The sequence below is a fragment of the Protomyctophum bolini genome (assembly GCF_963924005.1).
Source record: "Protomyctophum bolini genome assembly, chromosome: 5".
Taxonomy (NCBI): Eukaryota; Metazoa; Chordata; class Actinopteri; order Myctophiformes; family Myctophidae; genus Protomyctophum; species Protomyctophum bolini.
This window is the reverse complement of record NC_137866.1, coordinates 20339249-20357596: the sequence shown is the minus strand read 5'-3', so window position 1 is coordinate 20357596 and position 18348 is coordinate 20339249. Positions and strand designations below refer to the sequence as shown.

The 18348-nt window shown below is 42.4% G+C and overlaps 1 protein-coding gene across 1 annotated transcript; it reads right to left on the bottom strand.

Annotated features, from left to right (window-relative positions):
* Positions 1-2606: 2606 nt before the first annotated feature.
* irak1 (interleukin-1 receptor-associated kinase 1) lies at positions 2607-18291 on the bottom strand. Its single transcript, XM_080763654.1, has 14 exons — positions 17896-18291; positions 13675-13842; positions 13362-13484; positions 12866-12945; positions 12515-12691; positions 12195-12259; positions 11881-11992; positions 11017-11129; positions 10233-10443; positions 8734-8802; positions 8256-8415; positions 6752-6855; positions 5450-6155; positions 2607-4913 (listed from the first exon to the last, which is right to left on the bottom strand). Exons 1-14 carry the CDS (start codon positions 18008-18010, stop codon positions 4843-4845), a joined length of 2274 nt encoding a protein of 757 aa, XP_080619780.1. The 5' UTR covers positions 18011-18291; the 3' UTR covers positions 2607-4842.
* Positions 18292-18348: the final 57 nt, after the last annotated feature.

The window sequence follows — 18348 nt, the reverse complement described above, 5'->3', positions numbered from 1 at the left end:
GGCAAAAGTGGCGCTGTTGTGCCAGAAACGGAGAGAGAGAGATAGTGTTGTAGAGGGAGGGGGGAGTTGCACCACTCAGTTCACACAGGTGTGATTTTTTTAATGCTGTGTTAGCATGCAAGCTTGGCAAGAAACCCAAGAGAACATATGGGACAGAATGATGATTGCCCCTTTATTGGGTTGTGTCAGAACCGTGAGCTGTCATAAGAACGGTCTTGATATCGGAAGGTCGCTAGTTCGTATCCCCGGACCGGCAAGTTAAAATTACCACCGCTGAAGTGCCCTTGGAGTGGACAAGGCATTGAACGAACCTCTACCATGAAATGTTCTATGAGCAGGGCCTGGCTGTAAACAAGTTCTTGAGCTTAGTCCAGTTACCCTGGGTAAACCCTGGATACCTTTTCTTTCCTTTACCCGACAGACAGTATAATGTCAATTTGATTCTTAATATTTGTTCTGGTACTTTGGTCAGAACAGAAACATAGTCAATTTAGAAAGATTATTTTAGACTCTAAAATTATCCTTTTAAGATAATCTCTGCACCAATGCAACAGGTATTGCAGCATATCCTTGCAATAAAAGAGTTTCAAGTCCAGTCCAATGTAACTCCTTACAATTGCCATTGGGGATAATGGTTGCAAGTAGTTGCATGTTAGCCTGGCTTTTGCCAGACACATAACAAGGCGTCAGTTATGTCTGGCAGATAGTAACTAAACGGAAAAGACAGAGATATCTGGACTCGAAGAAAAACAAAACTGAAACCTTGGCACTAACACTGAGGAGAGAAAAAGAAGGGGGAAAAAAACTATTTTTGTACTTTCACATGCAGTCAGTCACCTCTTCCAGGCCTGTGCAGAGAGGTCCGTCCAAATATTACGTGTAATGCCAAGCAGACACAAAGTAATTGTCTTCTTCCAGACAAGAACTGTGAACTGCTCTTCAGATCCTTACAAGTATTGTATGGATCTGGATTGTAAGGATCCTTCATGTATCAATCGGCAGGTGGAATATATCACTTGAAGTTGATACACATTGTAGAGGTGTACGGGATCTTCACCTTGATGAACTGCTCTGCTCTGGTGTCTGTGATCTATAGTTTATTAGTTTGTCCCTCTCTGTCGGCTTTCTTAACCGTTGGTCTATTGCTGCAGCTTGGAGAGCCGGATAATAATAATAATAAAACTTTATTTGTATAGCACCTTTCGCAGTGGCGGAAGGTTCCTATAACGACAGTGGGTGCCCACCTTAGAGTAGCCTATATATTTTAAGGTGCCCAACCGCCCCGCAACTTATTATTATTGGCTTATTATTTTGCCAGTGGGTGCTTCTGCTCCTGAGCACCCACAGAGTTGACGCCACTGACCTTTCGTGACATGAAATGCAGATCAAAGTGCTTTACAGAGCAATGGAGAAAAAAAGAAAAGAAAAGCAAGGCATGAAAAACAAAAAATTAAAAGATCAATTAAAAGAAAGGGTGTCTTGAGCTGTGCTTTAAAAATGTCTACAGAGGCTGCCTGTCGAAGGTACAGTGGGAGTTTGTTCCACGCCGTCGGCCTGTAGAAGCAAAAAGCTGCTTCCCCGTATTTTAGTTGCCATTTATTTGGGCAAAGCGAGCAGGCCAGCAGTGGAAGACCTTAGGGGGGCGGTTTGGGACATATTTAGGCAGGCAGTCATGTAGGTAGGAAGGTGCGAGACCATTGAGAGCTTTATAAACAAGTAAAATAATTTAAAAATCAATCCTAAAAAAAAAAAAACGGATAAAGTTCTCAACCCAGGAACAGAGAGTTCCACCTGGTTTTGATGTCCAGTATTATATCATTGTGTCTTGTGTGCTGAGGAAGTTTGAGGAGCACCTAAGATGTTTATTGTCACTGTATGGAACATACAACATTTTGTTTAGTGCATCCACATAAACAAATAGCGTAGCGGCATCAACAAAGAAAGAAAAGGATAGAGAAACATATTATAAACTGTTAGTCCGTCATAGTCAAGTCATCATAGTGTTGTCAATGAGAACAAATAGCAGCATCAACAAAGAAAGAAACACTGATAGAGAAACATCATAAACTGTTAGTCCGTCATAATAGTAAAGTTATCATAGTTTGTTGTCAATAAAAACATCCATAATACATAGGGGCGGCAAAGTAGAGTGGCCGGATGGTAACCGCAAGGTTGCCAGTTCGAACCCGGGATCTACTGCCATTTACTTCCATTATGTAAAGAATCACACTGGCTCTTTGAAATGCCAATAGTGACTTGAAGTGTTTTTGACAGAAACACAACCACCATCAAGAGGTTGTAAAGGAGCAGCAGGCCATGCTAGTTAGAGTACACCAAAGTCCTGCAGGAAGAACTTCACCTTCATTTATTCTCTCAATGCGCTGTACTTCTTTGCTCATGACAAGCAGACATATGCCAGGCTCAGGCTGATTCCCCTCTCAATTTAATCTGGGAGGTAAAATAGAACAGACGGGTGCATTGAGAAATGGCCAGTATTTGAACTGATCTGGAAGTAGCTTGGGGAGGGAGGCCCTGTCTCATTAGTTCAAAATGTATGGTGAAACTTTACCAGTTCCTTCTTGGTATTAATCATACCAAATTTCTGACATCTGAGTAGAGAAATTCACTAAGAATACACATACTGTATCTCGCTGTAGTGAAAGCAGTCAAAACAAGTTTATTTCAGGCGTCTTTTTTGTTATGATCTCAACCACTTGAATGCTGTGGGAATTATGTAGAATGTTCCAATTGGGGAAACTTCCCATACCAGTTCCCAAATGATTGGAGGATCATAGAGCTGGGATGGATTTTCACAGGCTTTACAAGGAGCTAAAGACGACAACAATATTGACAGCCATCACATGTCATGTCACACGTATGTGTCAGTAAGGATAATGCAAATTATAATAAGGAAAATTATATTGCACATCCATTTAAAGGGCAGGACAGGCACAGGACTAATGGGCAAAATGACATATAAAGTCAACACACTGTGCAGACTTTCTTTTGTCATTCAGAAGGGATGTGTCAGTTATCAGCAAATATTTTCAGTCACTGAGTGAGTATTGAAAATAGCAAATCGTTTTATAACATACATTTAAGAGTACAGTACACAAACACACACAGATCATAACATTTAATATAACATTTAACTATATACTATAGGCCTAGAGCAGCCTGACAACCAACTATCCAATCACAGTGTAACTCTCTGTCATTACCAGTCTCCAAAATAATTCACATCAAATGTTTTGCATGAATCCATATGGTTCAATACATCTGTGCAAGTATTACTAATACCCATATGGTTCATTTTGAGGTACAGTACTGTAGTTGCTTCAAACAAGAAGAGCGCAAAACACAATAACTACATTCTAATACTCCCATGAAATTATGTGACTGACAGGTAATACATGTGTTCTAATTAATACACACAAATAAATAGGTTATAGCAAGAGAAAAACAAATCCGTACCAGTACAATGTCTAATACCTAGTCTCATATTTTAGTTTAACATTTTATTATTATTTATGCCAAAATTAATCAACTTGTGTTTGTGTAGTTATAATAATATAATATTCGGCCACAAAGACGACAACACACTGGAAACACAAAGACACAAAACTGCACCATGTTCCATTTTGATTTGTGAATTATTTCATGATTATTCAGCTAAAATGTGTTGGCATAAATACTGGCATTATGTCACATCTAATGCTGCTGCCAAATACATACAGTGGGGCGTCACTTTTTTAATCTGCTCTGAAGAAGGATGTCGCCAAAACACGTAGCGTTCTGAATAAAATATGAAGAAATTGCATTTGAGCCAGTCTTGCACCTTTTATTTTGGACTGCTGCTTTTTCCACTTTGGTCGTTTATGTGTTAAACAGTGGAGGTCCTATTTGGCACACATTAGCAGTGATCCCCTTAAAAATGTCCATTCGCAGACAGAGGGCACACACTGCACGGATGGGTCGGCTACTCATTCGCATTAATTTGCATACTGCAAGGGCACAAGAATAAACATGCAGCCTCAGCGAGTGAAGGTTGACATTTTACGGAAACCGGAATTGCGCTGCATAGAGTGTAGTCTAAAACAAAGCAATGAAATATTTATTAACAAAGTCAAACATTTGCACACACACTGCTACTGGTGGTGTGTGAACGGCATTATGGGAGTTGAACCAGGCACAGCAACTGGTCCAGCTGTGGACCGACTCGGCGGCGACTCCTGCATGTTCAATGGTCAAACTGCCTCAGTAGGAAATTTGACCACGGCTCAACTCATATGCCTGACATACCCTTTCTACCCACATTTGCTCACCACTGCCTTCTATGTTTCACATGTTTAATCCCCCTCTACAGCCTAGTCGCTGGCCCAGTGTGTCCAGGCCTTGTAGCCACAGCCATCCCCACAAGCCCTACCGTACCACACCTTCAATAAAAGCCTTTGCGCCTCAAATTACTGTCTTAGCCAGGTCCCACAATTCAATATTTTCTGAAACTTTAAGAGCGCCTGTCTGTTTAAGTGCTGACTTCATTATTACTTAAGCTCGCGCAACTTCTTGTCTTTGCATTGACTTTGTATGTAATCGCGCCACTCTAACCCTCCAAGTCTGAACACACCTTTAGGCTATACATTTAAATTGGTTTATGCAACTCATGTGTGATTGTTGGTGAGTCCAACCCATACGCACACACCTAGTAGCAGACAACCTCCAGTGACAGTGATTGCATCCACCACTGTTGGCCCACCATTGACTATAAGTATGTATTTGCATCTTTCTGCCTGCCTGTCAGTCTCACATTTCATTGTGCAGATATAAACCTGCCAAAACCAGTTAGTCAACATGGTAATCCAGTTCATCACTCTCCTCTGGTGCTCTGCTTTCCTCTCTGCTGCTCAGTCCACCTAACACAACACAACACAACACAACACAACACAACACAACACGTATATATTAGTCACATGATATATTAGTAGCAGTAGTAATAGTTAAATACTAGTCAAGGATTCCCCCAGGTGAAAAAAACAAAACTCAGCATGTAGATTTTAATTGTAAGTTTAGGTTGCGCTCGTATGCAATGTATGAATGGCTCTATGTTGCCAGGCAACTGATAAAACCGGAAATTAACCGGAAGTGAAGCCTCTGTCCGCCTCAATGTAAAACAGATTTACTAAAAAGCATTTATCTCCGATTATTTTCCCAGCTTTGCATTTCTTTTCCAAAACAACTTTATTCACAGCCCATAACTAAAGCACCAATGATCACAGTTACAAAATGTATGTTTCGGGTGAAAGAAACTACGATAGTGCAGCAAGTAAACACAGCCGGTGTCGTTCGTTACTGTTCACAGCCCGGGACCAGTTGGCGTTCAAAATAAGACGGTGGCAGTGGCGGAATAATTAATGAATGAATACTTGGCAGGAGCTGTGTGGTTAGCTACCTGAGTTAGCAGGAGACACAGACCGCAGGGAACCTACAGGAGACGAGGCTTCTCTGCTACCATAGTCCCCTGGGTAGGGCCCCTGTGTCCTGTAGGGGGCAGAAAAAAAGGGTCCTTGGTAGTTCCCTTTGAAAGTTCTACAGCCTCCATAGTTCCCTTGAGCATTGCAGGACGCTTGGTTGTTCCCTTGGTAGGTCCCTGGATAGAGCTCTTGGTTGCTCCTTTGAGTACCATAAGCTCCTAGGTAATTCTCATGGCTGGTACCGGCTGTGGCCCCTATAGAAGCAGCCCTCGCGGACTGGTCGCTAGTATAGAGATCTGGAGGGCTATGATGTTTCCCAGTTACAGCAGCGTGCCCAGGGTCCTTCGGCAGAGCACTGTACTGGGAGTATCCTTGACTCTCGTCTGACTCACATGGACCGACAAACGCAGCGGAACGGAGCGAGGAATGAGAGGAGAGAGAGGAATGAGAGGAGGCGAGAGATGAAGGCGAGGAGGGACAGGAGGAGACAGAGGATGAGAGAGAGGGAGGAGAAGCTGAGTGGTGGTGTGGAGGGGGAGGTGTGCGAGAGGAGGAAGAGGACAGGCTGAGACAGTGGACTCCGTCTTCTAATGGACATAACCCCATCTCCACGGAGACAGGAGGAGGCGGGCGGGGGAAGGTTTTCTGCAGGAGGCTGGAGACATCCTGGATCTTCTCAAATACCTGAAACACACACACACACACACACACACACACACACACACACACACACACACACACACACACACACACACACACACATACTGAAGCTGTATGCTTGAAAGTCTAACAAATTATGTATTGTGTGTCGTATAGATAGAGCACCAAAATCTGACATAATTTATAAAGTTGACAAAGACATGTGGAGCTATCCTACTGAATAAAGGCTATGGAAGGAAATTCAAGCAATCCACACACTATTTCCACGTAAAATGGTCAAATCGGTAGAAGAGAAGTATATGGTATATAATTTATATGGCTCAATGGTTTTGGGTGAAGTAAGCTGTTAAATTCTGCATCAGGGACAGGAGCATGATTTTGTGGTTTTCAGATTCAGAATAGCATCCATATCTTGTTGAAGACCAGCAGCCTCAACCTAGATTCTCCTACCAATCTACAGTTCTGACCGAGGAACCATGAAAGGTCTAAGGTTCTTCACATTTCAGATCTGATGGGATGTGCTGTGTTTTGTTGAGTTGTGTCAGGGTTTCTGTATAGTTGCTGTGTTGGGATTTGTACAGTTGTGTTGTGCTTTGTATCAGTCACGTTGTTTTGTATACCTTTTTCATGTCAGGTCTCTTCTTTCTCTGTTTTTGCAGACAGTTAACGGCCAGAGCACACAGATCCACACAGCCAACAGGACCACCCACTGACCCATGAGCAGCTTTTACAAGACAAACCAGAGGTATGAGGATCACAGATTACATACACACATTAATACATTACATTACCATACTGTGTAACATAGTTACTGTATTCTTGATATAATCATTCCCCTATAAATTATTCACAATAACGATTCCACATAAAGGTGTTTTTTTGTGTTCTCTAAAGACTATTTTTAGTCACAAATGTCTGCCCCCGACACTCATGCCAAAACGACACAGGCATTGGAAATGTACTCATGTATTTTGGAAAGGAGGAATTCTGTTTCAGCACCCAGCTGATGGCTGCTCAGGTGGTTATCAGGGCTGGGAGGAGAACCGCTGACCATCCGATTGATTACAAGATGGTCTCTCCACGTATGGCTGCTCTAAATTTAAAGTCAATACAGACTGTTTCTGAAAGAAATGCTGCATTCCAAAGTAAGGGTAAGCTAGGACCCTGCAGCGCTCATTTTGGAGCAGTAAGCCTGTATTTTTGTTTCAAACGGAACTCTGGGCCTTGCCGTTCCAACAGTTACAGACAACGGAGCTACAAATCACCAAAACTACTACTACAATGAATGTTACACAGACTGACTTTAAAGTAATAATATAAGCAATATGTATTTTGTATTTAGACAGCCAGCAATGGGTTAAAGGCTCCCAAAAAATGTAGTCTCTGTGACGCGTGAATACCGTTTGTGGCCGAGCATAGGCATGGTAACGCCCTGCCTGCCTGTGATTGGCCTACCGACACTTATGCCGTTTGCTTTGATGGAATAATTGATTGAACATGCACGCCATAATATGATTTGATTTGGGTGTGTTCTAAAATAAAGTGGTTTTTTTGTGTAATTTGTTTGTATGTGTAAACTTGAAACATTATTGTACAATAAAAAGGTCAATTTTCCCCTCATCTTTATCCTTTTTAGTGTAATAGTATTAGTTTACTATAATTAGATTAATACACAATAATCAACAGTATCAAAGCAAACTGCATAAACAATAAGTTTGCCCAAGCTGTCATTCTCTTGTAGCCTATTATTTATTTCTCAATCTCACCACAGAGTAACCTGCATCTCGGAGGACAGTCAAGACGGGCAGTGTCAGTAGACCAATCACAGGCAGGCGGGGCGTTACCATGCCTCAGCCATGCCTATGCTCGGACACAAACGGAATTCACGGCTCTGTGACACATCTAGGGGCTGCAATCTGCATTCAAAGTAGAAGCTTTGTCATTGGTCGAAAAAAGAAACCCTGGTCAAAATGACTAACCAATCAGGAAGTAGACAGGCGATGACACGCCTGTCTACTGACAAAGCTTCTCATATCATCAATATATAGCTCATTGTGTATATTGCGTATAGCTTTTATTTATTACCATAACATCCTTTCAGATATGATAAAGTCCAAGTCTTACCTGCAGTTGGTCCCACATAAGACTGCATGTGGATATTTGCATCCAAGTGGTGCTGACGGATATACAGACCAGCAGAGACCCAGCGACTCTGAGAGCCACTAAGTCTACTGGACCCACTGGTTCCACTGGTACTGTCCTGGGCCTCCAGAACCAGGTCTCTCTGAATGGATTGGAGACGGAACCTCAGTGTATATCAATGCAGCTGAACTGCAGTTTATCGTGACGTCACGTTTACCGGTAGACTATAAGATAATGGGTGAAATTATCTCGTTTAACAGATAATAATTATACAAATATCTCTAGTTTTATTATCAGATAACAATTTTATACATATCACTAGTTTCTTATCAGATCATAATTACTGTATTCATATATGTGTGTGTGTATATATATATACATACACATAAATATATTTTGTATGTGTATGTGTGTGTGTGTGTGTGTGTGTGTGTGTGTGTGTGTGTGTGAGATGTCTCACCAGATACACAAGTTTCGAGTGTGTATCCATTTGCAGAGCTCTGCGGCCTGTAATGACCTCCAACAAAACCTAAAAGAACAATAATGTATATATTTTATTTATAAAGTCAAATGCATGAGAGATGCCAATATAAAATAGCAAACACATTAAAAGTCCTATGCACTACTAAAACACGCACAAGGAAGGTAATGCAACACGACAAATTCATTTTTTTCCTTTTCATGGGAATGTTTTATGCCACAACTTTTGTCACCCATTTTTTCACCCAGTGCCAATGCCTAAACTGTAATCCTGGGCACTACTCTCCCTCTGCCAACCTGGGGAGGGCCCTGAACTGAGCTCATGCTTCCTTCAATGCATGAGGAGTGAGCAGACTGCTTCTTATCACCCGACAGGGGGGAGTTTCCCCGGTAGGACATAGTGCGTGTCGTAGAAGTAACATGTTATTCCAACCAGTTCCTTTCCCATCCATCAGGCTGACCAGGGGGAGGCAGTATAGACACCAGGATTGCTGCATGTTCTTTGTGAGGGTACCTACCCTAGAATACGAGACTGCTCGCCCCTTTACCAACTCGCCCCAGCGATTTTTTTAAATGTAGTCAACAGTTAATTTAGTATTTCCCATCCTCTCTGAAATGATCTTGTATACAGATTTATTTGATTGCATAGTAGTCGATCTCTATACTTTTAAAATTTAGAAAGAACAGCATGTCACAGAGACTGTGACTGCTTAATTAAGTTAATTTAGGACCTTCTAGCAGTTCATTTCGTTTTATTAATCACATTTCTTCCATGTAGCCCATGTTTTGTAATGGCATCATCATGCTATTATGCCCGTGGATATACAGAGTGAACTTAACAATGATAAATTAATATGATAATACCTTTTAAATAATCACAAACATGAATTATGTTTGTTATTTACAGCTCAGTGGCCTTGTGGGTAGAGTGTCCGCCCTGAGACTGGGATGTTGGGGTTCAATCCCCGGCCGGGTCATACCAAAGACTCTAAAAATGGGACCAAGTGCCTCCCTGCTTGACACTCAGCATCAAGGGTTGGATTGGGGGTAAGTCCCTGTGACATACTAGCGTCATGTCCAGGGGGTGTACTTGTACATCAAGCTGCCTCACGCTACAGAAACAGGAGATAGGCTCCTGCCCTATGGGCCTCATGGCTCGGCAAGGCTACTTACTTACTTACTTAGAGTGGTGGGGCGAGATGGAAAGGGGGCGAGATGGAAAGGGGACGAGATGGAAAGGGGACGAGCGTACCCGTTACCCCTACTCTAGACCCTAGGGGACACGGGGAGATCATGCAAACTCCACACTCCAACAATTATGTTTTTTTATGAGGTAGTGGAAACACACTGGAAACCTAGCTCTTCACAGGCCAATGCGTGAGTGGAATGTGGTAGTATAGAACAAGTCATAGTCGTATGTTCTTGTATATAGAATACAATTCTGACAAAGCATGTTAGGCCATTCATTCAGTGTCTCACCACTCCAAAGCTGTAGACGTCCACTGCCGTTCCCAGTTCCCCGTTAAACACGTACTCATCTGGAAGGTAAGGCAGCGTCCCGCGGATGTTGGAGGTCAACGCCACCGAGGCGCTCTTACCAGCTGAATTCATATCTGGAGGCTTAGAGAACCGAGCCAGACCAAAGTCTCCCAGTTTAGGAACCAGATACTGGTCCAATAAAATGTTAGAACTGGACTCCAACAAAAAAGACAATAACAAACAGGGACAGATGGAAAGAATTTAATTAGCAGTAGTAATATTAATGAGTCTAATATTAGCAGCAGTAATAGTAGACATAATTGCGACCGAAGGCCACGTCACGTCATGTCACTCACAATCCCCATACAATATTGAGACGTTTGGGGACACGTCTCAATATTATACTATACTGTATATAGATACAGCTTTTGTCCTCACAGTGCCACACGTCTCAATATTTGCCATTGACAATGAAAGGAGAAATTAGGTCAAATGTCCGCCAAATATGACGTAAATTTGTGGCAACACAAACATTAAATGTCGTTGACATTTTGACAATGAAGGGAACATTTACGTCATATGTAGACGAGCAAATCGGCTAACCAATCATATCAATTCAGTTGTTCATGAGATGATGTATAATGATAAGAGCGCCCCTGACTTCACACAGGTGTGATTTTTGTCACTCAATTTGTCACGTCAGTTGCTTACATTTGTCCACTCTGAGAGTGAAATTAGCACTGAGGATGTACTATCTAGACTAGTACTAGTGTGATGGTGATACCTCTTCACATCTCCATGTATCAGAGGTACCGGAGAACTGTGGAGGAACTGTAGAGCTCTGGAGGCTCCTTCAAGCACACTGACACGCTGTGACCAGGAGAGGCTCCCGGCAGCCTGGAACAGACACATACTCACAAATGAACTAACACAAACCAAGGGGAATAAGCTCTATGCACACAGTATAACTCTTCCTACTGCCAGCCCCCTTCCCTATACTTCCTTCACAGATGTTGATGATACAATAACGAAGGCTCTGTTCCATTCTGGTCAAACAGAGTCAGCCTGCTGCTATTGTGCATGTTGGCTCACTGACTGCTACACAAGTCAGTGGGGTCTCATAAGTGTACTTGAGTGGGTTGCAAATAGCCCCGTGTGGGTGTGTAACTCTGAGTGTACTTGAAATGACAACCACTGTACAGTGTACACTAAACTAAATGGAACAAAGCTTAATTGGCATCATCAAACGTAGCAGTGTGCAGGGACCTTTATTCTGTGTGCATAGAGGCAGGCTACTGAAGCCCATTTCCACGTTCTCGTTCAGCCTGCCCTCTACAGATCGATTGACCAAATCTGTAGAGGGCGCTGTGGAGTAAATAAAATAATTTCTGTCTGGCGGACGGAGAAGGTTGGGTCCCTAGACATTTCCCCTCCACAGCGTTTGTTTTGTTTTTTGAAAAACTTAAAAACAAATTAGAATTAGAAGTGCAATTATTTTTGTACTGCACCAAGAGAGCTTAATACATTAAAAAAAGATATCAATGTTGTCCGTTAATAATGTTATATAAAATTCCTGAATAATGTATGAAACTATTTAATAATGTTAAACAAAACACTTAATAATCTTGTATGGACATGAAGCAGTTACCTTGTGTAGCTGGTCTTCCAGAGAGCCCAGCTCCATGTAGTTGTACAGCAGGCAGTAACTACCTCCTCCTATGCTGTACCCCAACAACTCTACTATGTTAGGATGTCTGTACCTGCGCACACACGCGCGCGCGCACACACACACACACACACACACACACACACACACACACACACACACACACACACACACACACACACACACACACACACACACACACACACACACACACATTGAGGTGAGAGTAACAGTAAATCCATGCATGCACGCATGATGGGTAGATGGATGGATGCATATGGTTTAAATATTCTTACTGTGATAGTTTGTCCATCTCTGTACTGAAACTTTCCTTTACAAGACTCCAGTCTAAAGCACAATCCTTTAAACAAAAGCACACATTAACTAAACTGATTAATAACATACAATTATACTATAACAAATCAAACGACGGGCACATATTGGTCTCCATGAAATCGTCAAGTATGAGATTTCTTTCACAATGCATTATGTTATAATTTAGCTATTGAAAAATAGCAGATCTGCTATTTTTGAAAAATCGTGAAAATATTTATTTCAGAAAACTGGAGGATTTAGAAGAAAACATTTGAGACAGACGTAGCAGGGCAGACTGTACCTTTTTCAGTCTTTTGACAGCATAGGTTGTGTTCCTCATGGTAGCTCTGTACACGTTCCCAAACCCTCCCTCCCCGATCTGTCTCATCTCAGAGAACCTGTCGGTCCCCTCCTCCAGCTCCTCATAGCTCCAACACATGGCTCCTGCACCCAGAACCCCAACGCTGACTGGAGGTGGCTGGTGGGGGTATTAGGGGAGGGGGAGAGAGAGAGAGAGAGAGAGAGAGAGAGAGAGAGAGAGAGAGAGAGATTTAAGACAACCAACATACTGTACACACACAAGCTACTGTATAAAATGCTGATGGGTATTGTTTTGATCGATTCCTCAGATGTGTGTGTGTGAGTGTGTTACCTGTGTGTGTTGTTGTATTCCTGACTGTAAACTGGAGGGAGGGGGGCCTGGCTTGGGAAGTGGGGTTCTGCTTACTTCGACTGAACACGAACACACACACACACACACACACACACACACACACACACACACACACACACACACACACACAGTCAATCATCATAGCATCCTGTTCATTGCTAGCGGCTGCCTGTTGGGTATAGAGAGGCCGCCTGGGAAATAGAAGGTCGGTCCCAGGTTTGATTCCCGGAACAGGCCCCGGCAATGTATCGAGGTGTCCCTGAGCAAGACACTTAACCCCTAACTGCTTGGTTATGCATGTATGGGATTTGTATGCGTTTGTATTCCAAGATCATGTTGCTGACCCAACTGCTGTCCCAGTATGTTGGGTATATGGTCATTTTGTGTGTGTAGTCACTAGATGGTGCTGTCAAACTGAAATAGTATAATAATAGTTGTGCTCTATTTGTTTCTCCTTTGACTGCATGTTTCTTACCAGTGGTGTTAAAAGTGTTGGTGGGCAGGGTGGGAGAGGGTTGGGGGGAATCCGGACGAGAGGGAGCAAGTTGAGCAACCGTAGGGGAAGGGAGAGGCGGGGGTTTCACATACTCCGGACTCCCTGGAGGGAGGGAGAGAGAGAGAAACGTGAGAAAGATATAAATAAAAAATGTCAGAATCAGAATCAGAATAATAATTAGGGGCCCGGACCGGGATCCTTATAATGGCAATTGTTTGTGTAACAATTAACCGTCAACTTAAATTTGTAATCATGACAGCCCTAATAATAATAACAAGAGGTGAGGTCTTACAACTGAGGATGAGGTCGCGGGCTCTGAACTGCTCCTGACATTCTAATAGTTGGATCAGATGGCCAACCGTGCCATTCTTGTTCGCCCAGTAGTTCATCACCTTGTCAGTCCGCATCTCTCTCCTCTCGGCCAATCGGACTTGAGTCTGGTCTGGCAGCACTGCAGAGGCTGCATGTCAGAAAAAGAAATCACACCCGTGTGAAGTGAGGGGCGCTCTTATCATCGTCCATCATCATACATCATCTCATTCCGGCCAATCAGAATTTGCATCCTCACTCTTCAATGTTTGTGTTTACACACACCCTCAAAGCTGGACATAAGAGGGGCTGTCGCCCCTCAAAAATAAATATGATTAATAAAACTTTGTGACATAAAAAAAAGTTTTTGTAATTCTTAGTTTTTGTAGGTTTTCTGAACTCAATTGCACCCAAAAAACCTGAACTTTTAACATTCAGTAGATTTTTTGTGGTCTGGGGTTTTCTGGCTCAAACATGTGCTCTGATTCTCCTGCCGTTTGTGATGTCACAGCCTGCAAATCCCATATATGTCAAAAGGATTTTCCAGGAGATGTCACTGTTTTGCCTGTTTTCATTGTAGATCAAAGGGCTTCCAAACCACAGAGAAAACTCCAGCCCATAGAAAATCCACTGAATGTTCAAAGTTCAGTTTTTTTAGGGTGTAACTGAGGTCATGGAAAAAGTAAAACAAAAACAAAACAATAATAAATGAAAATGAATGTCATGAAACCTTTAAATTGTAGGCCTGTTTTGTCCCAACGGGGCTTCTGTAACACGCGAGAGAGCCTAACAATACGTTTTAACAGCAGGAGAACAACGGCGACTCTGGGTGTACAAACCTAGGCGTGCCTGCTGTCATTTCTAGGTCCTCGTATTGGTGATATGGAGGGTAAACAAAGCAACGCATGAATTTGATTGGCTATCGCCGGACGATGATGTCCAAAGATACAATATTTTCGGGCAACGTTCCTCCGCCCACTTTTCCACTATCGCCTCTTCACCTGCTATCACTGGTAGTCGCCGGGTCCCATGGACAAAATAAACGCACTTCCGGAAAATACGCGGGTTGTCGCCCGCTGTTAAAACGCACTGCAAGACCTAGCATGCAGCCACGCATACTCTGAGCTGAGCTCACCTCTGATATTTTTTTGCCACTACCACTCGTTAAAAAAATCCAAGAAAGGAATTCTCCTTTAATTCTGTAGAAGCTGAAGAGCAGTGATGTATGGTAATGTTGGTTCGGGGCTTTGTTTTGTATTCCCCTAACTGTGCACTCCTTTTAGTTTCTTATTCCTAGTTAGTCTTGTTTTCATTTCCTATTTTGGTAGTCTGATGCGCCAGTGTCCCTGTCCCCTGTGTATATAATGATTTTATTGTTTGTTCCTTTTTTCCTTATTGGAGTGTTTTTCTCAGTGGGAGGTCGGAGGGAGGGAGGGAGGGAAGGAAGGTGGGGATTTGTTTACAAATGAAAACATTCTTTGTTTGCAAATACCCTTTGTTGGGGTTATTGGGCTACAGCACATTTAAACATAATTGGTCTTCTGCATTTACCCATCCCAACTAATAGAAGCAGTGGCTGCCATTAATATGGCACCCAGGGAGCAGTTAGCGGTTAAGTGTTTTTAGAGAATTGCCTTGTGGTCAGGCCTACATGCACTGCAGTGTAGCCTACACCATTATTGGAACCTATATCTAAATATTCTTTCCCATTGTGAAGCATTCTTTAAAGATTTGGGTAGAGTTAAGATACAGTTCAATAATAATTAAATATGTGACTTTTGTTTTGTGGAATATACACGTGGTTGTTCATTCACCCACAAGCCGTGGAGCCCTTGTGAACTTGGTCGTGACTCGTAAGGAAGCGTGCAACAGGAGGAGGATATCAGATACCAACTGATTTGTTTTGCTAAGGAGTTATCTTTTGCACCAACGTGTATAAAATCCAAGCGCTTGGTATTTAATTAATAGTATTCTTGAACACACACACACACACACACACACACACACACACACACACACACACACACACACACACACACACACACACACACACACACACACACACACACACACACACACACACACACACACACACACACACACACACAATTTTGTGTTTGGTTTAAAGGGTAAAGTGTTTATTTCGAGGTTAATCAATGTTCTTGGGTTTGTAAGGTTTTTGATTCATTCAAGGTGGTCAAACTTTATATTCAACTGTTTTGAAACTGAATGGTTAGCCTGTCTCTAATTGTTCTTTTGCATATTTTTACACACCCACACCTGCATGCTCATCTATCAAAAACACATGCATAACATAAAATGTTGTTATTCCGTTTATATGGTTGCCCTGAGCGTGTTATTGTTTTACTCTCCTGAAATTGTCCTTTTTTTCATGCCATGGATAGAAAACCCTTTTCTCTCTGTCGTGTTTTTATAACAAGGAAATCCCGTTTTGTATTTCCTCTTTATTTTCCCCATACAAAGGTTATATCATTGTTGGCTTACAATATTATGCCAACCCCCTCGCACTGATAACACACTGGCACAGATAGGTATGTCCAAGTTGTAGTTGTTTGCTAAACATACTGTAGATAGTGGATTGATGGAAGTGTCCGGGCTTTGGACAGCTAGGGCCCCTGCCAAGGTTCATATGGAGCTGGCCTGTTCTGACATCACTCACAACACTCCATATTTGGGCATGCCTGACACAGAACCTGTATATAGGAATAAAGGGACGTGCGGATGGATGTCCCCTGATGGAGGGGAAAGGAACTGGTTGGAATAACGTGTTCCTTCCACGCGCTACGTCCAACCAGGGAAACTCCCCCCTGTCAGGTGTAAAGGAGCAACTTGGACACTCAGGCATGAAGGAAGCATGAGTTAAGTCCGTTGCTCTCCCCAGGTTGGCGGAGGGTGTGTGAGGGTGAGCCCAGGATCACAGTAGATGATTGGCACAGGGGTGAAAAATGGGTTACAAAATCGTGGGATAAAAATATATTTAAGAGGAATAAAGGGACACAGAGAGAGAGATACAAAAATATCCATATATGGACACAGACAGATGGGTGGAGTGGGTACACAGGTACAACGGGTATTGCATAGCCTGGTGGGGCATGGATCTCCATACTTCCATCGTTACCGGCTCGGTTCTCTACAGCCGGGCACCGGTCTAGTTAATGAAATTATTTATCAATTTTTTTCCTCACTTCTGAACGTGTTTTTTCAATTACTTTTTTGGAGAAAAACAAGAAACAAAAGGGAATTGAAAAAAGCACGGCGGGCAGTGCTATGAGTCACCAGTCTCCCTGCAGTCAACCAAGGATGGGTGTTTTTGGTGAATCATGGTTCAAATGGAGTTTGAAGTTACAATGGGTTTTTATAGGTACAGCTAAAATGAATATCATATATCAAAATACTGAATCAAGCAACTTAAAAACTCTCCAGGATGTACACAAAAGCCTGAGTAGAGTCAGGAGTAGAAGATGAAATGACCACACAAAGAAATAAAGTGAAATATCCCTTTAAAGTACAAAAGTAAGGCTATGTAGAACTAGCCTGGCTAATAAGCCAGACCGAATCAGCCGTTGGCAAAATAAAATGTGCCTGCCGGCCATTTCCTACCACTGCACCACTCAGTTCACACGGGTGTGATTTTTAAAATTGTGTGGTGCATCATACAGCACAGTTCCATACAAAAGGATGCTAAAATGTTATTGTGTAGGCTACAGTACTTGGTTATATAACTTAAATGTAGCCTAGGCCTACTTAGTTACTTTATACCACTACTTATTGTTATTCACTGACTGATCTGACTGACTGCAGTCAGTGTTATGAAGGTAGCCTAGCTATACCAGAATCAAACAGGTTAACAACAAATAAACAAGCACTCTCTCTCTCTCTTTCCACTCGCACGCACGCACGCACGCAGTCACACACACACACACACACACACACACCCACAATACGAGACTGCTCGCCCCTTTACCACTTTACCACCCCCCGCGGTTTTTTAAAATGTAGTTAATAGTTCATTTAGTATTTCCCTCCCCCTGCATATACTAGTCGATCTCTATAGTCAAATTTAGAAAGAACAACATGTCACAGAGACGATGACTGCTTATGCTTAATTAAGTTAATTTAGGACGAATACACACACACACACACACACACACGTTTATATTATTATCAAGTTGTCTTGTCTTACCGAACCTGGTCCAGTCAGAGTTGGAGAGGCTGTCCATGATTCGGCAGAACTGATACAGCACAGCAGGCGGTATGTCGTATAAATATTCACTCATAATGTCCCTAGCAGCAGCCATGTCTTTATACCGTTTATATACAGTGTTTTACACATGAATATCCTCCTTAGCCGTTAGCCTAAAAACCCACACCACAGACATGAATTCACACCAGTCAAACACATTAACCAGGTGAAAAGATGTCAAGATGACATGTTGACGCCCAAACTCTTCATTTCTATGGACGTTTTCTGCTCTTACGTTCCCGCCTGTTATCGCGTAGGCCTACTGACAACAAAATTTACTTTTATGTGAAAACACCAATGTCACAACTTTTCGCACTTTCATGTTCCTCAAATCAATGTACCTCGTACGTTCCGGGTTTCAATGGCTTCAAAATAAAAGCTCACGTTCTCTAG

Excerpts from the sequence above, each read along its gene's own strand:
- irak1 (XM_080763654.1), bottom strand. The coding sequence starts at position 18,010 with ATGGCTGCTGCTAGGGACATTATGAGTGAATATTTATACGACATACCG. Across the intron at positions 12,946-13,361 it reads CAACACTTTTAACACCACTG|TCGAAGTAAGCAGAACCCCA; the intron begins GTAAGAAACATG and ends GTTCGTGTTCAG. Across the intron at positions 4,914-5,449 it reads TGTGTCTCCTGCTAACTCAG|GTGGACTGAGCAGCAGAGAG; the intron begins GTAGCTAACCAC and ends GTGTTGTGTTAG.